The sequence below is a fragment of the Morone saxatilis genome, unplaced genomic scaffold, assembly GCF_004916995.1.
Source record: "Morone saxatilis isolate NCDOM2014 unplaced genomic scaffold, NCSU_SB_2.0 Contig11, whole genome shotgun sequence".
Classification (NCBI taxonomy): domain Eukaryota; kingdom Metazoa; phylum Chordata; class Actinopteri; family Moronidae; genus Morone; species Morone saxatilis.
The window spans coordinates 15,429,524-15,454,710 of record NW_023339663.1 but is presented as its reverse complement, the minus strand read 5'-3'; the positions used below and the strand labels follow the sequence as shown (position 1 = coordinate 15,454,710).

At 38.2% G+C, this 25,187-nt stretch overlaps 1 protein-coding gene across 4 annotated transcripts in view; it reads left to right on the top strand.

Moving 5' to 3' along the window:
• Positions 1 to 458: 458 nt before the first annotated feature.
• The window catches only part of tcf12 (transcription factor 12), a 75,566-nt gene continuing 50,837 nt past the window's right edge, over positions 459 to 25,187 (top strand). For 3 of the 4 annotated variants that reach the window (XM_035682273.1, XM_035682271.1, XM_035682270.1), the window contains exons 1-5: positions 460 to 631; positions 1,406 to 1,494; positions 1,734 to 1,806; positions 13,190 to 13,263; positions 18,703 to 18,805. In XM_035682273.1, the coding sequence (XP_035538166.1) occupies positions 1,423 to 1,494; positions 1,734 to 1,806; positions 13,190 to 13,263; positions 18,703 to 18,805 (322 nt within the window). In that variant the 5' untranslated portion in view covers positions 460 to 631; positions 1,406 to 1,422. Of the gene's footprint in view, positions 632 to 1,405; positions 1,495 to 1,733; positions 1,807 to 13,189; positions 13,264 to 18,702; positions 18,806 to 25,187 lie in introns of all 4 variants that reach the window. The other variant, XM_035682274.1, reaches the window with a different exon arrangement.

Sequence of the window (25,187 nt, the reverse complement as noted above, 5' to 3'; positions counted from 1 at the left end):
TGTTACACACTGAACCTTTAAATCCAGTGCAAATACAAGGCGCAGCAAGATTAATTTAAATTTTCCCTTATATTTACAATGAATCAAATGACCTAATCCAATTGACATGCAGTGAAAGCCTCTCTAGGTGCAGAGCCTTGCAGGCAACTTTACCTAGTCATAATCCAGCCTTGCTTACACCCCCCCTGCTGCAGCAAATGTATCACCACCAACAATGCCGTAAAAATAGATTTGAATACAACCAAATGCACAATAAATACACAGAAAAGATTACTGTGATGCTGCAGCCCATTATAATCCATCAAATGCACCTTTCAGACAGAGATAAGCATGTGATGCATGAGTGTGACCCCACGACGGTGTGCGCTGACTCCTGCAGCATCTCCCGCTGTGTGTGTGGGACCATCATGTCACTGTGCTCGGCGGAGGGATACAATAACCAATGTCATCGTGGTGCTGAGGCTTTTGCAAACCAAAAATGTCTGCCTAAGGGAAACTCGTAACTGATATACATAGAGGATATTTTCCCCAGGTATCGCCGTTTAACTCAATATTTCGCTATTTCGAGGCGTACTGCAAGACAGCGAGTCTCCACCAGATCACCCTAGTCGGGATTTTAATCGGAGAAAAGGTAAAAAATCTGTGTGAGTTTGCCTTAAACGCTTTCGGACCTGTGAAAGAAGTTGGGAGTTGAGAAAAGACCATCATTGCGTTTTGTGTTGAGGAGCAGAGGGACTGAGAGTGTCCTCTGCAGTGTGTGTTTGCTCCGTGTTACTTATGTCGACCCAGTGTTGTAATACTGTTTGTAAATGGTCGTCTCTTCATGAACGCCTAACCCCGCTGGTTGTGGGGTCGCCAGCTCTCTCTCTCTCTCTCTTTGAGTCAATAAGTGCTGCTAGCGTTAGCCGGCTAGCTAACGTTAACCATCGATAATGCATGTTTAAAATAATAATATGAATAATATCTGACATTAACGTGGTCAGCCGGCAGCCTGGTCGGCGAAAGCTGTGAAAGAGTGAGCGGTGTTATTAGAGGATGAATAATGTGACTGCAGTTCAGGCGATGCTGCAGCTCCTGGTTTTTAATAATAAGCTGTAACATCCATTCAGAGAGCTCCTCCACCTCTTCTCTCTCTTTTAACCAACACACACACACACACACTAAAGCTTGTGTGAACCAAAACGTTATAACGTGGCCAAACAACTGTCAGTGTCTGTTTATGCTTCAATGCCAGAAGCCAACTTTTACTTCTCAGTGATGGTCTTTTATTCTGCGCCCATAACAAACACCCTCTCTCTGGGCATTGGTCATTTCCTGTGGCACTCGTCCCTGCTGTTTGAATAAAGCAGCAGCAGTAGAGAGAGAGAGAGAGAGATGTGACCCTGATGGACTGTGTTTTCTTCAGGTTTCTAGATCGCCAGGATGAATCCTCAGCAGCGGATTGCCGCTCTCGGAACAGACAAGGAATTAAGTGACCTGCTGGATTTTAGTGCGGTAGGATTGTCTTTTTCACTCCTTTTCTTATTTATTATTTTATTTCCCTTTAGTGATTCAGAGGTGTGAGGACCAAATTGGCTATGACTAACTAATCAATTAACATCAGTGTTAAGTAATATGATTTGACAACCTTATCTTTTAATTTTTAAAAACCATGAGCAGCTTTTGAGGATGATTGCAGCTGTCTGTCTGAATGGTTTCTAATTGCAGGTATATGTGTGTATTCTTCCTTTCAGATGTTCTCTCCACCTGTAAGCGGTGGGAAAAACAGGCCCACTACACTTGGAAGCAGTCAGTTCAGTGCATCAGGTAGGACCTGATCCCTTCAAACCTATTAAAAAAAAACAACCCTGATATTTATTTTTTTCAGTTTTGCATTGCACGCTCGTGTCTGCACTGTCCACATCTGGTGCCTGAAACATAAGCTCTCCACCTGGAATTATAGCGGAGTGCTGGAGTAAAGATGTCTAACAAAGCACGGTCTAGGCCACAGATGTGTGTAAATGTTTTATTTATCTAATTACCATCGGGGCGTATTACAGTGAATGTTTTACTTTACTGTCAGATGCAAAAAAAGGCATAAATCAGGCATGTTGTGGCTGCTTTGATCAAGGTGTGTTGTTTAGTGTCACAGAAACGATACAGTATGTTCTCAACAGGGTTTGCTGTGAGGTGTGTGTGTGTGGGGTACATTTTATTTTGGGTTAATTAATATGTCTGTGTGATATTCTGTTGTGATCACAATCAAAAGTGGAGCTGCTTGTGAATTGCAGTGTAGTTTAATGGGATTGTTAGACATCCTCTCATTAAATTATTCTGTAGTGTGATAATTGTCCCATCCCTCTGATAGCCCTCATACACACATTGAATAGTCTTTTTTTTTGTTTATCTGTGAGCATCTTTATGGTTAAATAGGTTTGTGGAGGGTTTGGTTGTAATGACAAGAGTTCAGATTCCCTGCTTCTGGATCTGGATCGCTTCCTGGCTATAAATGCTAGAGGACATTAATCCGAAGCACATCTATTGTCTGATGTGCCACTAGAGAAAGTCAACAATCAGGCATTATGTTTTCTGAAAGCATGTTTTGTGTGCGTCCACAAAGCCTTGTTGTTGTCAGTTATCTGTGAAACGAAAGACACACACTTAGTGGAAACTGAACGAAAAGACAAAGAAACAGGAACAGAGCTGTCACTCATGAACTATGGAGTTGTGGGGATGAATTTGAGAATACCTAATCATTGAAGTGAATGGGACGTTGTGTGTCCGCTCTTTTCAGGAACACAAATGACAACGAATCTCCAGTCAGAGGGTTTTTAAATAAAGTCACACCTTCCTGGTGAGGTTCCCTCAAAGATGTTAATTTTACTCATTAGTGACACAAAAGCTTCAGACTATTACTGGTCTGGTTGTTTTTTTAGAAACATATAAGTGTTTTTGATCAACCTGTGGACAACATATCAGATGCACCTTTTAATATAATGTAGCTCAGCACAGCAATGAACTCTTTTCTGAAACAGTGTTAACAGAAAGTGTCCACGACAGGATTTATTGCCGTGTTTTTTTACTTGGTTGCATCAGGTTATGCAGGTGTACCTAATAAACTGGTAAAGTTTATATTTTCTAAGCATGGATAATGAAAAGTTTGTCACTGGCCAGGTTGTTGATGATATGTAATGAAACTTTTGATTCTTAGGGGCTGATTTGTCTGCAGAGCAATACTCATATACTGACACTACAACCATCTCAAGCATTGAAGTCCCCCATGTGCTGTATTGACAAGACACCATGTGTTTTATGATTTAATATAGTAAGATGTGGACAGCCACCTTTAGGCTGTTTCTTGCCCTCTGTGACTTCTAAAATAGACAAACATCAGCACGGTGCTTTTTGTTTGGAGCAGAAAAGAGTTTGTGTGTTACAGACGAAGCTCATTGTCACGGTTGTGTGTTATTTGGTCCTTTGTCCTTTAGAAACCTAACAAAGTCTAAATGTGGATCGTTGTTTTGTACCATTTCTAAAAAAAAATATAATAATTTAGACATGACGTTACACGTTGCCTAATTTTATTAAAAGATATTTATTTAAATTTGCTATAAAGAATTTTCCTAGAAATGTACAAACGTATATTAACTGTTGTTTGATAAAAAAAAAAGGTTTTCTGTTCCACTGTAAAATATTCTGGCATATATCTGTGTCACGACTGTTTAATAACCATATTCTTTGTAAAATCAAATATCAGCTTGTTTATTGGTCATAATTTATAATCTATTGGGGGGGAACGGTTCACAAACCTGCATATCATTTCACTGTAACCCCCCCCCCCCCAGTGTTTTAGTTATGGATTTTGCCCCGTCTCAATCTGCATGGAGAGGCTGTTTTAATAAAGGAGGTGCTCTTTCTTACCAGACTCTCACCTCTTTGCTGTCAACGGACACACTGTGGTGATGTTGGCGCAAATAATTCATATTGGAAGCGTTACTGCTAGCATAAGACACACCACGCACTAAATGCGTAATGCTCCCGTACAGCCGACTGAAGCGATGCTGGAGGATCCAATCTGTAGACTACTGTCCACTTGCTATTTCCAAGAGTGACTGACAGCTGCACTGTACATTTCATCTGTGTCAGCTGAGATTTATGAACCCAACAATAGATACACGCCCCAATCGTGACAAGCAACCGAATGGTTCAGATTTTTTATCCATCCCTACTATCTATAATAGCTTTAAGAACAACAGAACTTGCCAGGCTCTGGTGGATATCATTGATTAGTTAAAGGGAAACAATGATGAATAATATTTGTTCAGTTTATTCAATATCAGTGTTGTATTTGCACATCATGACCAAGTGCAGAATCCAAATTGCAGAAGCTGCAGTTTTTTGATAAATGTAAAATATGTGACAAACTGCATCATAATAATAATAGTAGTGTAGTTCTGTCTATAAATCTTGTTGTCCAGAAAACATGTTTGTTTGGTACAGACCCAACAAATCATCATGGTTTTATTTGGGTTTTTATCAGTGAAAATGAAAAGTGTGATGCAAAAATGATCATTCCTACTAATCAAGAATGTTATTTGCAACTCAAAGTATGATTTTATTTTTACCATATTGGGCAGCCTTGGTTTCTACTGTTGAATTGCAGTGTGAAAAAAACGTATCATGCTATTACTGTGAGTCTTCTGAAAGGCAATGAATGTTGAATGCTTTGATTTGTGGTGTTCAGTCATTTTCTGACTCAAATATCTTAATGTATGGGAAATGTCAGATCTTAAGTATTACTCCTATGTAATAAAGACTCTGTTAAACAAAATCTAAAAAAGCGTATCAAAGATGAGTTGATGAGAGATGTGAGATGAGATTGTTTACGTGTCAGTGGTCAGAAGATGCACCTGGCATAAAAATAATGGAAAGCAATTTGATTTGTTTTTCATTTATGGATGTAGGTCTTCTACTATTGGAAAGTCACATCAATACCTGAGGTAGTTGGTAATCTTATTTTTTTTTCCTAAAAAATGTTACGCAACTAGATTATGCAAAATGAAACCTTCACCATGTAAGAAATAATGATGTCAAAAATGAACTGCTGCACCTTAAAGTGTATCAGGCCTATAGAGGGTAAATCCCTCCTTCCTTCAGCTTACAGTATGTGCTCCCGTGTCTCAAGGTAGGGGAAGAAGCACCTACATAAGTGATTGTGAACATAAGGAAAGTGAGTGTGCAGACAGAAGTGTGGAAATTGCAGGGAATGAGAGTTTGGATTATTGCATCTCAGCTGGGCATAGCCAGATAATTGAGGCAGAGTGGGACTGGCAAGACCCTTCAAAAGTGTGCCAGAGAAAGATGGATTGGAAAAAATACCCAAAGTGGCTCGAACAGAGATTTATAATTTCTCCCTTCCAGCTGTGTTGATGATGCAAATTTGATGAGGCCATTGACTCTATAGTGGGGGCAGCGGGGCAGTGGATGGCTGCTGTTGAATGGGTAATTTTCATCTAGTGGTATATAGTGGTTCAGTTGGATCTCAAATAAATAAAAATAACTGCATGTTTCTTTGCGGGGCTCTATAGCTATAAGGAGCCTCACCACTGCCTCACTTTGAGTTTAGCTTCATGGGTAAACCAAATGCTTGACCTGGACTGCAGCCCTATGTCAGTCCCTCCATCAAGTTGTGAATTCTGTGCAACCTTGCAATTTTGTCCAATCACCGCAACTTTTCTGCAAATCTGATCAAATAATTTTCTGCGATATCCACAAATCATAGCAGACCCCCGCACAAAAACGATGAGCCACTACACTACTAGTGCCTAGTTGCCTGCGAATGAATTATATGATCAAAAAAGCCTAAAACACAAAACTATCTTCTTCTTCTCATGAAAGCCTCGAGATCAGACATTTTAGTCCACTACAACCCCCATAAAAACCAGTGAAATCCTGAAGGGACTGCTATATGATGTCAATTCTCAAACTGGTTACAAAGAATTACTAATTAACAGATTTTTATCTCTAGAAATATTCTTAATGATGAACTTGCTTGAAAGACCTTCAATTATAAATCAATTAATCAATTAAATCCATTACAGGAAAGATAAATACAATGAGAAAACTCAAGATTGTTAACATTGTTCTTCAGTATGTCAGCAAGTCTAATAAGCTGGCTGTGCCTGATGATTTGTTACACAGAACCATTTGTAAAGTCATCACTGGAAACGTGTCCTTTCAAAACTACTTGGCAGGTGATTGGATGGAACTATGGAACTATAATATTCTAGTTCTGATATAACTGATGCTACGTTTTCATTCATGGTTGTGTGAAATAGCTCCAAACGATACCTCTCTTTCGTTCAGCCATGTGTGTAAGTGTCGGATTATTAGTCTGGGGTGCCCGCCACGGTGCCCTGCGCCTGCGGTGGTTCATCGCACTACAGAACACAACAGTAGTAGAGAAGAGAAAGAAGAGACAGAGAGTCTTTTTTGCACAGACAGTTCTACTCTTTAATTAAATACAAATGAGTACAACATAGAGAGAGACTGATCACTTTCTGGTATCGATCCTGTTGTCGCTATAAGACATTGTATCTCTAGTATCGATATAGTAAGGTTATAAGTCTATCTCTTTACGATTAATAAGAAATTAGTAAAAATAGTACCCAACTTTAACTGGAACTCTATTAAGATGTAGGATTTAAGATTATTGATTATACCAGATAGCAAATAGACTTAGTTGCAACTTAGTACATGTTGATTTGTGTAACCCAGAGTGGCTCAGTGTACAGTTTATTTGAACTTTATAAATTACATTGACCTTCCCGGCCAACATTTGTGTATGTAATGTACATTGACTGTACTTTATAGGGGTTACAATGGAGATAGCGTATCTATGTGTGCGTTGATATCAATTTTCTATTTTCTATTTATTTTACACCCTTTTCGTCTGTATGTCTGCTTTTTGCCATTGGTTTCTTACTCACTGTCGTCCATTATAATAGATCATAATAGTCATGTTTGTTTGGAAGCAATTGTTGTATAACGCAGTCAACAGGGCTGTTACCTCTTTCTCCAGAATATTACTCTAAATTATGGCAAATTAGTGTAATTTAAACTCAGCCAACAACCTGTGTCCCTGTGAAAACTGGTTCTTCATTATTTGTATACATGCGTTTGATGTAGTCACTGGTTTCACCATTAGTTCTGCTCACAGTTCATTTATACAGGAAACCATTATGTCAAATAAAGCCAAAGGCTCTTTGTAAGTCAGCGCTGCCAGGGTGTATTTTCTGTTTGTTTACATGAACATGGACATCAATTAAACTTACCAGACTGTGTGTGTTGTGTTGTGTGATACAGTGGCACGAAGCTGATATGATTTATACTGCAGTAGCAGTTGCACATACATTGACCCTCCGTCAATGTATTTGCACATACGGATCGTGTATTTATTTTGGGTCATAGGAAACATATTTGTGCTGGGAATCAGGTTAACTAGTTTTTAAATGACTGACAATTCTCATTTCTCCTTTTAGCAAAGATGCCGCCCGGACCAGAAGCCTTTTTTCTTTCTTTCTTTTTTCTCACCCCTTTAGGCTTCTTTTATCCTCAGTCATACTCAGATGTTCAAAGATGAAGTTGATCCTTGTGTCTGAATGTATTTAATGATGTTTAACAGTGTATTGGAAGAATATTAAAACACCAGTTGGGTTTCTGTGTTTATATTGTAAAGTGTTTGTTCTCATTTACTGTTTGATATAATTGCAGTAAATATGTAATTGCCTTCTATTGTACACACCTTGGGTTTTTTGAGCATGTGTTTTTACGAAAGTGTCATTGACATTGTTGGGGCTTCTGACTATGTTATAACTTTTATGCTTTACTATAATTTTCTGTTTTATCTCTAATTGCTCTTTTTCTGTCTTTCCTTCATATAAAACATATAATTCATCTTATAAATGAATAAAACTAAAAACCTGTTCTAAGGTATTTTGTGGCAAATCATAAACAGATCCAATTATTAGTCAAAACAAATACATCATCACTTTCTATGCAATGTAATTGACATCTACAACAATAAAGACTCTGGTAAGTTGATCATTTAATACACAAGTGCTATGGTGATGTGATTAAGGGCGCTTTTACACCTGTAGTTCAGTTAATTTGGTCTAAACTGGTTCATGTTTAAGTTATACAGACTGACAGGTTAACTTATTGATCAGACAGTATTGGTGATGTGGATCCACGTGGGGAAATCAAAGTCTGGTGACTGACAGCAAGTCCCGCTGCACTTAAATGGTTCTTATGTGTATATTTATGTTATCTGGTGTCATAAAGAAATAACTGATTATTATTAGTATTATTATACTGCAAATCAAGTGCATGTTATGAATCATGACAAAGAGACAGGACAAAAAAAGATGCATCTTGTACTGTAATATTACGGAGGGGATTATTATACTATTATTATTAGAGTTTAATTGACAGCTTTTACACAAACAAACTGCACTAAGTGGGAAAACGCACCAGACTTTGTGATGTGATAACGTGCTAAATAGAGAAAGATACATTTTCATACTTTTCAGCGTGTAACTATCTGCTCTAGCTTGTAGATTTCATACTGAAGAGTGCCAGTTTCACAATGTGCATGAACAAGCTGATATTTTACCTCAATTTCTTTTGCAGTGCTTCAGCCATGTATGATATCCCGTCAAGGTCACTGAAACCATTTTTATCATTGATACAGAGAACTTTTGGCAGAATTGGGAGCGTTGGGTGGGTACAGCTGTTTATAAAAGACCCAACAGAGACAGTGAGAAAGGAGTCAGTTATGACAGCAAATCTCTGTGCTGGCTGCGTCCGTCAAACCATAACCACAGGTTCACAGCGACATTTGCAGCTGTATAGATAAGGATGGCATATTCGTCTCGATCCTTTGAAATAGACCACATATTTTTCTAGACATATTTCTCGTCATGGTCATATGTAAACTACATTATAGAGAATAGTGTATAGAATGACCTTTCACCTACATAACCAAGGTCACTCTTCTAAACAATGTTTGACGTTAACTTAAAAATAGACACATATTAGGAGACATCTTTCCCTGAGAAGACAGGATTTATATTTTTTTCACAAAGAACAAATAGATGTCAGGGCAGTTTTAGTTATTCTCGTGTGTGTTGAATCCTGACATCAGCTTTACCAATACTGCTGGTGCACCTATAATTTATGCAGCATATAAACATTCTTGAGGGTCACCATACTTTCAGGACATTCAAGGATACAAAATCTATCCACCATATGGCCTGTAATAGAATTGCTGAATATAAGTTTTGTAGTTAAATATATATTTTTTTTGATAGGTCTGCATCAAACACTTGATTGTGTGACCGGACAAGTCAAGTAAAATGTATTATATTGAATCCTCAAGCAGTGTTGGGAGTTGTGACTGGGAACAGGCAAGACAGGAAAATGAACATTTCCCCTATGTGGCTCCCTTTGGTTTAGTCATCTTCCATTTAAGTCTTTGTTACATTCAGTAGTTTGCCCTTTTCCTTTGGAACAGACCCAAAATATAGTCAAACATGCAGATAAATGTTTAAAGTCTACAAATTCATATTAGTTCGCTATTATTTGTTTTATTAAAAATACTCATCAGATGTTCAAGAATATTACATGTATATGTTTCTTGCTAATGCCTTATGAAATGTTACAGGATAACCACAACTGAGAGTTGTTTCTATGTATATATATAGTGCACCCTCAATGATTGAAACGGTGAGGACAAATATTAGAGATGCTTCTCAGTGTATCACAGTACAACTAAACAGCAAACAATGATGATCATAAACTTGGATCAATACCTCTCTTATACAGCTTCAACAAAAATGTAATATACCTTTTATGAAGGGAGGATTTATTGCAATACTTTTGTGTTGGACTGCCAACTGAGTGTATGTTCATTAGACATTCACCAACTTTGTCTACCTGCGGTTTGGTGCGTTTGGAAATAAGGTAAAAAGCTCAATAGAGCTGCAGAGAGGGGTGATAATTATTTGTGGGTTCTTCTCTGCAAGTTACTGACCTTAACACATAGTCATTCGAGTCATTGTTCATGATTATAGCTTTGAGCATACTGTGTGTGAGGAGGGAATGGATGTCCTTTTCCTGTTGTAGGATTTTGTGCATATTTGCCACAGAGTGCTTAACAGTAAAGCAGCATTCTCCCAAATCATCAGACCTAAATTACAGCCCGTGCATTTGTGTTTGTTTTCTCTTTTTTTGCCTCTTGTGTCAGTGAGTAATCTTATTGTGCTGTCTTGTCTGTGCTCGGAGAAGAGAGGGGACCCTTGAGCCCTGGTAGGAGATGGTAATCAGACGAGATGACAGCCCCGTGGGCCAGAGAGCAAACACTGACCATTGTTACATTTCAGTGTGTAAAAGGCCTCAGTTGGGCTACAATATGTCACATCGGTCTTGTCACAGTACCAAAATTTGGACTCAAATGTAGAAGTAAAAGTATCTCTGCAGCACTACAGTACTTCATTATGACGCTGTTTTGTCACACATTTGACTTTTATCATTAAAAATGAAGCTTCTGTGATTTACATATTGCGACTGGTCATATTGCGATTTGGATAATATTTCGATTCGGTGAGCAGCCCTAATGTGGACATGATAACGCAGCCAACTGATGAAGGTGAGACCACTGACTGTATTTGTGAGCTACTGATAATAATAATGAAGACTTTAAAACAGGAAACGAACCTGCTCTGTGTTTCAAGCAAAAAAACATGTTTGTCAGGATGAAACTTGAACGCTGTTCACTGGAGCATGATTTCTGGTTTCAGAAGTGTCACTGGCTTTCTGGTAAAGTGTATAATTAGTTTTCTGACTAAGAATTGATTGACATGGTGACAGTTGGAAATGACACCTATGTTCTTTATAATTGATCACATCTCAGATTGGGTATCGTTCACAACACGTACCTCAAAATCATACTACCTTTTCATCAGTTCTCTTTCATATTGAAGTGCTCAGTTTGAAACAATATCTGATACCGACGCATAAGAAGTAGAGCTGCAGGGATTAGTGGATGAATCGATTAGTTGTCAACTATTAAATTAATTGCCAACTATTTCGATAATTGTTTTGAATCATTTTGAAGAAAGAAAGTTTAAATTCTCTTATTTCAGCTTCTTAAATGTGAAAATTTCCTGGTTTCTGTGATCCTCTATGACAGTGAACTGAACATCTTTGAGTTGTGATCTTTGGTTTTCTGACATTTTATGGACCAAACAACTGATCAATTAATAGAAAAAATGTTTAAACAATAATTAAATTAATTGTTAGTTGCAGCCCTGTTAAGAAGTATCAGTTCAGTTGCATTGAATCAGGTTAAGGGGAATCAGTAGCTATAGTTGGTTAAGCTGCTCGCTGAGCTGTACAATAACTTAGTGAATCAGAGAACTGGTAAACGTTCTCCGTGTGTTCTGATCTGTGATTACACACTTTGTTTGCTTTTTGCCGGGCAGATTCTACTTCTGCTTTTATCAGAGTTGTTTGTTTCACTCTTGTACATACTGTTTTCCTGGATTTCATGTCTGACCGCGCTGCTTGGAGGCACCTGAGTGCAACGATCATTTTATACATTTAAAGTTAAAAATATTCTTAATATTAAAAAGTTCTGTTGTGGTCTGTTGCTTGATATATTATTATTTTTCCGAGTGTACACAATTTCTTTAAATCAGATATTTTTTTATTTGAAGCTAAAAATGAACAAATGGTATTGCATTTTGCTGAGACAGATGAAATTACAACAGGGACAATCAATAACTTGGAGAATGTTGATTCTTTACCCGCTCTGCAATTATGTTTTGTTTGTGGGGACTTTGGCTTTTACTGCAACACAATATTGTTTCAAACAGCAAGAAGAATTGAGGCATCAAATATGTTTACAGACTATATCACATAAATTAGATTCTAAAGATCAGATATTATATTTTTCAATATATGCCAGATGCTCTTGCTTTGCAGTGTATTGATTTTATTTGTTTATCTGTTTGACTTTTGAAATATAGAGGTTTTCTTTCATTTAAAAATGAGTTTTATCAAGTCTTAGTGCTCAGCTGTTTGAAAGTAGCCTGGCATACATCAGTGCCAAATCATCAAGTTGTAAGTTGTTGTTTTTTTTGGTGCACTGAAGCACATAAAATGGTGTTTATTTATGGGTATGATTTATGCAAAGCAAACTAAATGACAGCATGGAAAACATTTTTTGTGTCATGAAGCTTTGTATGAATTAGTCATTTTAAAAGATAGTTAAGTTGTAAAATCACATCCCTACTATGCCATTACTTGAACTGTTAGTACATGAGTTTTCAGACCTTAGATATAACATACAGTAGGCCTGTCCTTCTAATTATCTGTAACACTGACAACTTTCATGCAGGTTATCTCTGAAGAGTGTGAGTGAATTTCAGGATTAGACTGCTGATTTGTGAGGCCTATACCATTTATCAAATAGTTCTGCAGAGTTTCCCAGTTTTGTTTTAGCTTCAGTTAATAATATGCTAAGCTGCTGGATAGACACGTTGTTTTGGCTGCCAAATATTTTCATCAGTTAATCTGACAGTTATTTCCTTGATTGATCCATTTTCCAGAAAATGCCAGTAAAAAGTCATGCCACATTCTCACGTTTTTAATCCAAAACTCAAAGATATTTTATTTTTACTATGATATAAAACAGAAAAGCAGAAAAGCAAACATACATTCGAGAAGCTGGTACAAGCAAATGTTTGGCATTTTTCTAGAAAAGTGACTCAAACTTAATAAATACTTCTGTCACTCGATTAATGCATTAATGGTTTTGCCAGCCATTATTTAAAAATATTGAAGCATTAAATATTTTTCCCTCCTTATCTCTTCTAAAGCACTTCTTTGCCTTTAGTGTACGATTGTCCATATTTCATGTACAGTACAGGCAAATAACAGACAGAATCCTTTTGAAATACAATAGTTTTAAACTGAAAACATTCGCAAGCACAGGGACAATGCATAAACCACCATTTTAATTGTGTTTCAGTCGATCTTCATCGTGTCTGTGTAAGAGAAAGACACAGAGAGTGTAGATACACTGTACATCGAACTATGTGAGTAATCTTGACTTGCTGACTGAGTTGTGCATCTCTCTCTCTGACAGGTATGGAGGAGCGGAGCAACCAAGCATCTTGGGCCCCAGGTGGCGAGTCCAGTCCCTCCTATGAGTCCTCCCGGGTAAGATGACCCACACCTTAACGCCTCTGAATGGCCTTTCTGCTCCACAGCACATCATTTAACACTCATTACATCAAAGCAGTACATTCACAATGTTTTAGTCTCACCTTATCTCACTCATGCTGCAAGACCTGTAATAGATATATTTTCTCTGTTAACTAGTTAATGTTCTCATGGGTGGTGGAATTGATTTTTTAATCTACCCAAACATAAGTTTTAGCGATAACCAATCACTGGAATCTGATATTATTGAGATTGAGCTTCTTTTTATGTACTTATAAGTATATTTCAGCTCAAAGGGAGATTTTTCATCCTAGCTCTCTCTAAGTGTTCTCATACTGAAAAAAGTGGCATCCAAGGTCAAAACATCAACATTAAGTGTGGAGAAATGATTATTATAATAACTATAAACTAAGGATTATACTCATTATTGATCAATCTACTAATTTTGTCTATTATAGATTTATAGAAATATTAATTTAGTCTACGAAATGCCAAAAATGTCTTGTTTTGTACAAATCGACTATACCCAAAGCCCAAAAGGCTGTTGAGCCTTAGGATGAGTTCTTGCTACGTAAATTTGAAACCTTTCTATCAACAGTGGTGAAACAAGCCAGTGCAGTGACACTGCAGGTGATTCATGTTTTTAAGCAGGGATTGAATGGGATTCACTGACCTCCATTTGGCAGACCTCCAAGGCCATTGGTTTGTTCCTCTACCTGCCAGTCATATTCTGTAAACGCTAGCAGGAGTAAACTGTCTTAAACTACAGTAAAAGACATGATGGCTGAAAGCTCTGTCTACACATGCACAGCATCTTTGTAGATATTTCAGTGTATTTACAGTAAATTGTATTTATTATTGGCACCAGTGGGACAATGCACAATACATTCATTGAAGTCAGTTGTGATGAATAAAAAAAATCACACATTTAAAATAAGAATAACCTATTTGGTTTAACCTATAGCTTACTGATTTTTATTAAAGAGGTAAATATTAAACTGCATCTCTATTGTTGTGTTTAAGTGAGAACATCTCACTGTTTGTGTGAGCGAGTGTGAACAGCTCTCCCCCCTGTTTGTTTGTCCCTCACACATTGGTTGTTCTAGATGCCCTGTATGAATTTCATTTAATGTCAATCTCCTGTCACTTTCTATTAGAATTCAGTTAAATGTCAGAGCCACTCGGGCTGCGTTACCTTGTTTATTTCTCTGTGCCCTTCCCGAATGAACATCTACAGGCTATGGTAACATAGGCAGCTTGATTTGAATTATAAGACAGAGACGCTTGAGATATCTTTGCTCCAGGTGCATATAAATGAGTGTTTCTGACATTGCAAGGCACAGCATCAGCCAGCAGACAGCTGTTTGCAACAATCACTTGCCACTCTCCACACAGCTGCATACACACCTTATAGTGAGCAGACTTGATTTATATAGTCCACAAAATATTGTATCCTATATATTCTGCTTTAAGAAGTGAGTGGCATTTCTTATGACTATTGGTAGTCTGGAATAACCTGTTTAAATGATAAAAAACAGCAATTCAGCAAAAATAGAAGCACAACATAAACCTAAACTACTAGGTACAGATATGAGATATATGTATGTATATATTTATATATACACATACATGTATGTAACAACAATAACATTTGTAGAAAGTAAGGCTTTGTTTGATTGAGATTTAAGGAGCTTTTCAGTAACAAACAATTTTAATTTGTGTAGCACGTGCATGTGTTTTTATTGATGACATACTGGGAGCAGGCAAAAAAAAATCAAAGATATCTATACAGTGTAATCCATTACACTGTAATGAGGGGTGTAGCTTTGTTGCCCTGCAAAAAGTGCAACCTGTGAGGATATTTAATTTATGTTTAAACTGTGTCAGTGTGTAACACCTATATAACTGATTTATTGTTATTCTGTAAACTTTTTTGGCGCAAATTTTAAACATCCATCTAATAAATGAGGAACACATTAAGACTTAACTAGTGGTTTATGTCTATTTTTCAGAAATGTATGTATGTATGTATTTGTATTACTTTAGCACTGAAATGGAAACTATACAGTATAAGGAAGGCACCTGCAGTGAACTGATTACAATAATGTAAACACACTCACATATTGGCACATTAACAGAAATACTAGAGAAAATTTAAAAGGTCAAATTATATGTAAGATAAACTGAAAACGCTTTCTGGTTGTCTAAACTCATCCGGAATGTTTCTCAAAGCTCAAGGACTTGAACAAAGGTACAATGACCTTTGCTGTTTATCTTGGACTTTGGGGAATACTCAGAGGCCCCTGCATTGGGAATATAGTATAATCAAAAACAAGGCACTACGTGGATCCATATATCCATTTTCTTTGAAGCACTTATCCTGTTTAGGGTCATAGGTGGGACTGTAGCGTCTTGCTGCACTCATTGGACAAAAGGCTCACATTTACATCTATTGGCAAGTCGCCATTTCACCCAGAGTTAAAATGAAAGCGTAATTTGTATGTTTCTTTCCTTTTGCAATGACGATTGTGTCCCTGAGATTTTAAGATATCTGCTGAGACCTTCCTGTCATTCTCTACTTTTCCTTCCTTACAAAGGAAGGAAAAGTAGAGAAGGTTTTAAAAGCAAATGTTACATTGTCTAACAGACTATTACACTTTTCTTAGGTGAAAATATTGTGCAGAAGATATTGTTTAGGAGTGTCTAGTTTCATTCCATTACTCTGTTAAATGAGAATCTTATAATTAATCTAAAAACTTCCAGAACTTCCTAAATTATGCTCTATTCACAGTATCCATCCAATGCTCTCAGAAGACATCCTCAGTGCTTCATCTTTCAGTCTGTTACAAAGGGAATTCAGTCTTGTCCCTGAGCTTGTTTGAGCCGGTGAGCTACGAGTGTGCGATCAGTCAACTGTGAACAGTCCCGAGCCCTGCCGTGCTGACCTTGGCTCCCAGCCAGCCGCTGTATCCTGGGCAGCTGTGGCTGTAGGCTGGCGGTCTGACAGTCAGGGCTGTGCCCACCGCCACCGCTTGACAACCCCCACTTCCCCAGTGCCCTGCCCCGACTTGATACTCGACCCCACACGCATCCATCATGAGCATATCATCACTTCCCAAGCTGCCACATGCAGCCCCATGTTCACCTGGGATGCAGCACAGGGTGGGGAAGAGATGACTTTTTAAACGCTGTGGCGAGTGGTTGGGGGGCGAGGCGTGAGCTCCGGCCTGCATGCTGCCACAGTGATCTGACAGTTATTTAGCCAGTAGTGCCAACGTGGCCCTGTGGCAGCAATGACAGCGTGTGTTAGTGTCTTGGATGGATGTAGGCCACCAGTGTTTGGGAATGATGAGGGGTCTGTGATTGATGATCTAGCAGTCCCATAGGTGTAAACACAGTGCGCCTGCATTGACACACACACACTGAGCTGCGATTGACAGTGGCAGTCATAACAATCATAGCATCAAGCGTTCATTACCACTTGGTCCTTTCTAATATTAAAGGTTAAATGAATAGTTCGGCATTTTGGGAAGTGCACTTATTCGCTCTCTGGCCAATACCGCTCTACAGCCACTGCTAAGAGTGTAAACAATTCACCGTTTTGTCTGCTGGGCTATTTCTTGGCTGAAAACAGTTGCCAGACAATGAGTGGAGACAGAAGTTACTGGTCCCAGCCAAGAAATAGTCGGGCACATTGCCCCCCGTTAAAATGTCACATTGTTTTTTAAACTTTGGTTTTTTGTACCAATTAAACAAACAAGACATAACGTGTTGATATTGAGCTTAAGAGGTGATTGTATGTGGTTCATTTATCTTTTCGACAGACCCAGGCTAGTTATTTTCCCCTCTTTATGCTAAGCTAAGCTAACTGGCTGCTGGCTGTAACCTTATATTTAATGACCAATACGAGAGGGGTATCAATCTTTTCGTCTAACTCGCTGCCAGAAAGAGACAAAGCATATTCCTTAAAATGTTGAGCTATTCCTTTAAGTCTGTACTGTGAAGCGTTTTCCTTGTTTTGCTGCAGAAGAGAAGAAAACGTTTTTTGCCTGCTTATGTGAGCTGTGTATGTGTAAGTCCGTGTGTGTTAGTTTGTTAGAGCCTCTCGTGGGGCTGTTGTTGTTATTGAGTCTGTTCATGGTGTGATTAACAGTGTGTGCGGCCTGGCAGGAGCACAATAGGGAATCTCTGAGGATTCCCTCGACACAGCACAACACTCCACTGCCTTTGAAATTACTCCATCACCATCCACTCACAAAAAAAAGATGGATAATAAGATTTACTTTTTTTTTTTTACTGCATGTTGAATGCAAAGGGTATGAGTTGGTGAAAATAGCTCTATAGAAATGCAAGCCCACTGCTGCTCGGTCCCTCTGGTGGGAGTTAATGTAGTTTGGGGAGATGTATTTGACTGGAGCACAGGAGGATTTTCACAGGGCTTGGGATTAGCACTGTAACGGAGTATCTTTTATTACATGGGACCCCAAGTTTTCAAAAACCATACTGTGACCGATATTTAGACCTAAGCCCCCGAAGCTGATAACTGTCATGAAAAGGCACTGTTAAGCTGCAGGAGAAAAAGGCAATTTTTTAAGCTGCAGGTACCTGGGAATGATGTAGGATTGCATCTCTCTGTTTCTTCCCCTTCTGTGTAACAACACCTTCCTATGAAGTACGGGTTGGTATATAAACCTGTTATCATATAGATAAAATGGTAGAATCAAAAAGAAAGCGAATAAATATAGATGGTTTTGGTTTGGTTTTGGTTTAGATGTTATTTGTTTCGATGCCTTCAAATGAAGACAAAGGAAAGGTTTCTACGGGTCCAGTTGTTTTCTATGAAGAACCTAGCACAGACCTGCAAATGTTTACAGCATTTCCTGGTTTGTTAGTGATGATAAGCTGAAAATATGAAGTTAAGTAAAATAAAAAGAGTGACACTTAACAGTGAGAACAGCTTTTGAGCCTTGTTTTTTAGATTCTAGGTAAAACAAGGCTAAAAAGGTGACTCTTTAACAGGCACTTAAAAGCCTCAATTGATTTTACTGTCCTCAGATTCAGATAACCAGAACCTATAGGGAGGCTGTAAGGCTGGTACTTTCACATTCACAAGGCATGACTGATCTCTGATAAGGTAAAAAAACAATGTAAAACATATTATTCTTGTGTCTTCTTAAATCCACACAAACACAAGTTAATTGAATACTTGAATATCTTTATATATATATATTTATATATATGAAATTAAAATGTCAGTAACAAAGATATAAAGATCTGTTTTTTCTTTCTCTTTAATTTGGTATATTATACACATGAATGTGTTTATTACCATAACCAACCAGTTGTGCTCTCCTCTCACTAATTAGTCGTATGCCATATCACTCAATTAGTGAAGTTGCCCGATAATGTGCTTAATATTCTGATCTCTTCCCCCAGGGTTTTGCAGGAAGCCCTCATTACGGCGATCATTTGAGTGACAGTCGATTAGTGTCCCATGAAGGATTGTCCCCAACACCTTTTATGAACTCGAGCATAATGGGTAAGTAAGTGATTCTCTTCAGCTCACCCCTCACATGCCCTTTGGTTGGGGAAAGACATCCTGTTAAAAATGGCCTGATTGAGGTTAAGGCACATCATGCATCTCGAGATAGCACTGCTGAAGGGCTCTCAGGCTGCAGGGCTATTTTTTTTCTCCATCTCCTGCTGTCTTTATTTCTTCCCTTAATCCCCCTCCCCTTTCTGTATCTCCCTCTTCCTCCTCCTGTGATGACCCTCCCCCAGGCTAGAAGTCACGCCATCAGTATAGCTTTCCGTCATAAGAAGCTGTCTCCTAGACATCAAAACTGCCCTCAGCAACTTCCACTGGCAGCAGGGTAGTGGTTTCTGGGTGTGGGGTTAAACAGACTGTATCAAAGACCTTTTCACTTAAGAACCAACATTTTTGAATTAATTGTAGACTATTGATTCTTCTTTCTATCACTGTTTTTATATTTAATTGATTAAAAGCTGTACTGATTCCTTTTATTATGGCGTTTCTTCACTGTTTTGGTCTGATGTAACCTCACAGCCCTATCAGATTAGCTCGAGTACCCCTTTATTGACAACCTCCTTCATGTTCCAAGTGTGTTCTTTTGAATGGATTTAAAACTGGATGTTGTTTGACTCTATAAGTATGAATATTATTACTATAGTTTTTTTCATTTAGGACACATAGATCCTGGAATTGTCAATGTTTAGCTTTAGTTTCTTTTTGTCCGTACTGTAGGGTAGATCATATTTATATTTTTCTACCACTTGGGCAGCGTTACCCATCTAACTTTTTTAAAATCTATTTTAACCTCTCTGTTTGCTTGGTAACTAGTTTTCACACACTCTCAATCACATCATGCACTGTTGACTTTGGTTGTTGGAGGTTTGTCCTGTGTCGCCCTGTTATAGCTGGTGGTTTATTGGCTTTTGTGACAATAACTATACTATAGATCGCCCCCCTTTTGCAAATACACACTCTATAACTGGGTTGCAATATGTTCTCCTATTGTAACAATTAAAAGCTGTGTGTTATCCAGCTCTTTGGCCTGGCATCATTGTGATGTGTAACAACTTGACAGTTTTATGGCTAACTACATCTCAGCTCATTATGTAATGGCCCTGGAGACTGGTTTCCAAGCAGAGCGATTAGTTCGCAAATGGGTGCTGCAAAATTTAAACAAAATGTTATCTTTCATGTAATTGATCACATGACTGTTTCTCTCACACACACACACACACACTGCTTGTCTCTCCCTTTTTCAGCTGCATCTGTAATTATGCTCACAAGCTGCAGAATATGGATGCGATCTGATACAGCAATATGTCAGATTTAGACAGTATGATTGTAAACTTGGAATTGCCTGAGCTTATCTCAGCCTGAAGATGAGTATGGTCTTATTAAATTGTTTTTCCTCAGTAATATCTGGGATTTACATTGCTTTATGGAGTGTTCTGCACTCCATATCTTCTTCTATGGAGTGTTCATGAAATCATCAATTACAAGTGTGAAATGTACAGTTATACTTATATAGGTAGGACTTTGTCCATCAGGTGTGTGAAACTCTTGGTTAAAGAAATGGGCTGTGTGGACGATTGGATGATAAATTACTTATGCTGGTAGATTACTTTGTAACCTAGACGGCGTAATTCTTTTGCTTAAAACACAATTATTACAACTGAGGATGAAATTATTATTGTTATGAAAGGACTTCCCTTTAACCTGCATCGTAACACTTTCCTTGCTGAATCCATACAAATTGAAGATGCTCTTTTGACTTAGTGTTTGTCAATTGTCGGCGAGTAAGGATGCTCCCTGTGGGTAAATGACTCTGGATGTTGGATTTTACTATTACGGCTCTGACGCAAGCCAATTTTGAAAAATAATTGCTGACAAAGTAACCAGATTAGACACATTATGTCAAACCCCTGTCTTCTGTTAAAAAGTTGCACTTGAACACATTACAAGGACTACAGCAGATAGCTGTATGTTGGTTCTTCTCATTTGTGAGATTAAATAAATAGTCAGTAGTGTTCTTAAATAAAGGAAAAGGATCCCAGGATCGCAGAAAGATAAACAAATTAAATACATTTTACTGTTATTCTGTTATTATATATGTAAGCACTGAAAACCAGTTCATGGTCTTTTACTTGTATAGAAGGAAACCAAGGCTCCAAATCACTTACTTGCTAGTCTGAACAAGAGGTGTGAGAAGTCTGTCTCACTGACATCCTCCACAATTAATTCAGACTAATTCTGAATCTGTCTGCCTGGAGCAAACCATGTAAGACAAACTTCTCAGAAAGTATGAACAATGTTCATCTATAGACGTTGAATAGTGACCTGATGGTGGTCGACGTCAGCTTGCTATGTCGGGGCTCTTAAGACCTCTTCATGCTTCCTGCCTCTTATTCAATGTATTGTTCCTGATGGGAAGTGCCAATTCATAACCCTAGTGACATACTTTCCATGTTTACAAAGATATGTTTAGTCTAGTTTATCAGCATGGTTGATCTAAACCTTGTTTTGTATTAGTAAACGAATGTAAAACACTGATTACAAATTCCCTTTGGAAAAATACTGACTTGTCTCTTGCTATGGTGAGAAATATCTGTCCTCATTTTAGTTAAGGAATTTCTCTCTTGTTTATCACATAACCTATTCACTAAGCAGTCATACTGTTTAAGAAAACAATGAACAACATTAGTCTGGAGGGGAAAAAAACACTTAAAAACAACAACTTAAGCTTCCACTGTTCACCCTACTGTGAAAGTCTTATCCCTGCAACCTCTGAGGTTAAAGCTGCTGCTGCCCTCATACATGTGCCTACCAAATGTCAAAATAATCATGTAGATCAAAGAAACCAGAGACAAACAATAACTAAATATTTATTACATCGTGTTCAAATCTTGTATATTATGATTTGCATGTGCTAGAAATTTGGTCTATTCAACCTCTGCACCGCTGAAGCTGCCACTGCTTAACAACTGGAATAACACATCATAATACCTGATTATTGGACAATATTGATACTGTATGTGTAGTCCTGTGCTAATGCACAACTAATAATTAGTTTTTGTTCTACAGTATACATGGTTTTCACTGTAGTGAAGTGTTGTGCATGCATTGATTAATACTGTTTCTCTTACATGTGCTCAGAATGACTCATTGTGACCAGGAATCCCTTTTACACAGAGGGACAATGAAATGCATTAATCATGTCAGTATGTATGTAGCTACAGTAAACATTACTCTGTTAAGATACATTTTGTTTAGAAAAAGCCAGCTTTCGGTTCATTTAAAGGAGTTCGTGGGAGGTGGGGTTCTGCAGTCATAGTGCATATTTGATGGCTGGCAAGAGGAGCTTATGTTAGATTTCAATAATTGATAAGTTACACCACTTGTGAATTAAATATTGAAGATTTTTTTGCAGTCAGCTTTGTTTTACATGTAAACTTGACTGGTCATATCTTTGTAACAACTGAATAGTGAGTTAGGTCAAAACATAAGCCATGCTTCTAATAAGCGGTTTAAAAACAGAAATAGAATAGTTCATGGCATAGTCTTATTCCAGTCTCACAGGAGACTCGTGTGGGGGTCTGAAACTGAAGAATGGAGGTTTTTGGGTTAATGACGGTAAGCCACTGACTGCCTAGGGCTGACACTGTTCTCCCCGGGGGGGGGGGCTGACTTATATGTTAGGACAGACTATGGATCAGCTGGTCTGGTCCTCACGTGCACCCTAGCCCCACCCTCCTATCCTAAAAATCCTCTTACCAACCGACACGTCATCCACTGCCCCACAGGTGGCAGCCACATTGTTCATGCTTACAGTACACTATAGACAAACTTTTTCACTTTCAGCCATGTGAGTCCGTTTGACTCAACCAATCATCACATGCTTGGAAAGAGGCTACACTTGGACAGTCATCTGACATATCATTCAAAGAAATTTACAGGTAGACTATGTGCGATTCCTGTGGCCTCACGGACACACAAGAGCTCGTCCCACCCCTAGTTTAGATTGTCACACACGTACAGCACATCTTCTTGAGTTGCAAAGGGTGGAAAAAAGTGACACAGTGCTGCCTCTGTCTGCTGACTGTATGAACCTGACCACACCACATCTTAATCATATTTAAACTAGTTCTAGTTCTGATATATATAATGCAAAAAAAGATACTAATACTGCAATATTGTGGGTATATTAAGGCCTATCTCTGTTCCAACCTGCTGTGATGACATAATTTCACTGATGCATCTCTGTGTAATAGTTGTACATCGCCGATTAGCTGGCAATTAGAAATTTCATTTTATTGTCTCTAATGATGTGACATTCACTAATGAGTTGAAACCAATGATTGAATTAGACTCTGAGACAAAATATAAATGCTTAATCCTCCAGCTGCTCTAGTATAACACATTTATTTTTTTAATATATGTAGTTATTATTCCTGATTGTTTCATGTTCCTGTGCAGCTGATGATGGATGTAACTGACTGAACCTTCACTTCCTTCTCACTGTGTAGTAATGCTTGACTTAAGGTCTTGTAGTGGAGGGTTGTTTCTCATTCAGTTGTACTAATTGTTTAGCCACAGGGATAGCCAACAGTTCATAGCCCTGACAAGGAATGGTTAGATCTAATTACCTGCTAAGATTTTTCCTTGTGGTGTCAGCTCGATAAGGGGAAGCCAGTGGGGGAGGATGATTTCAAGCAATCTGGGCAATTACCACAGGCGATGAGCTACAACTGAAAGTGCTGCTCCTTCATTTCACGCTGTATTGTGATTGGTGTGTACCCTGTTTAATGTTTTCCTTTTTTGTCATTATTTACTTAATGGACTGATATTGCTTTCCACTAAGTGTAGAAAGCCTATTGATTCTCCGGTGTAACCTCAGATAATGCTTTAAAGTTTCTGCACTAATTAGCCAGACAGGGTTGATGTAGCTATTCACAGCTGTCCCTGGTCACAGTTTGTGGCCCTTAGTAATGTCTTATATGGACATCAAAAACAGATGAAGTTGCCGCTGACGATTATTCTTAAATCTTTTTTATAATGTTTAGGCTAAAATGACTGCTTGTATATTAATGCTTACATGTCAACCACATACACATACACTGAGAATGGACTTTACAGTGAAATAGGAGACATGTTGTTTGCAGCATGAAAACTTTAGAAATGAACACAATTAGCATATTCATAGATCCTCAAGTTTCTAATGAGGTAGAAGGACTTTTAATGTGAAAATGATACTTCTTTGTGGAAAAACCAGGAAAATCAGATGCACTTTATTGTTCCAAGCAGGCTGTTTTTATATGTCTTAATACATGTCTGGAGAGGATCTTTAATAACTATGAACAGCAGAGTTTTTCCTTTTGATCAAAAGTTTGGTTTCACATCGACTCCCACTGCATAACTGTGGTGATGACTGCCCGTCTTTCCTGCCATGTGCCTGAGGGCGTGATATCACAACTGCTGAGTTGTACTTTCATACTCACGTTTCCCTGGTGTGCTTCATACATATTACTCATACAGCATTAGCCCTGCATGAAAACTAATCAGCTTAATGCTGTCATCAACACACGCATACAGCCGCATGCATCCTGCTCCCAGCCTGTCGACATACACATGTGAGCGTAATGTGAGTCCCTGAGTGCGATTGTGCAATTGTGTTGTTGTCCCCATCTTGTCTCACCCTCTGCTGTACATCACCTTTCACTGCCTCAGAATCTGATTGGGTTTTGCACGTGTGTATGACCCATAGTCGACAGCAGGGATGATCTTTGTACTTTAAAGGTTCCACGTGTTAGTTAACAGAACATTTAAAGTCTGTTATTGCCTTGGTCTCAATTTCCATTATACAGGCGGAGTTTTCTGTTGCCATGGAGTTAATTATTCAAGGGCAATAAGAAAATGTCTAGACAGCACAGTACTGATGTTGTAGTTACATAATACATTACAGGCAAGCTTCCTGTATTGTATCCTAATCCTAATCATCCTAATAAGGTGCCTCAGAGCTCAATCTCATGAGGGCCGTGATGAAAAATTAAAACTGGTTTGAGGGGTGTATATGTATTATTTGACAATCTAACTATGTTTGTCTAAAGTCATTTGTTTACCCAGTGCAATCAGAAATTTGGCTCATATAGCCAGTCTGTGCTGTTTTCTTTTTTACAGATTTGTTCTCTGATGTTTTATGTTTGCTTATTGCTTCAATGGCCATCCTTTTATTATTGTTGTTCTCAGTCAGCAATACAACTGGCATAAATTGCCTCCACAGACTTTTCATGTGACAAACCCTATGCTTCTAGCCAACATTCTAGCTGTAATCTTATGGTTTTGCAAATACCTCAGATCAATATTCTTGGCCTGGATTGATATCGTGGATGTC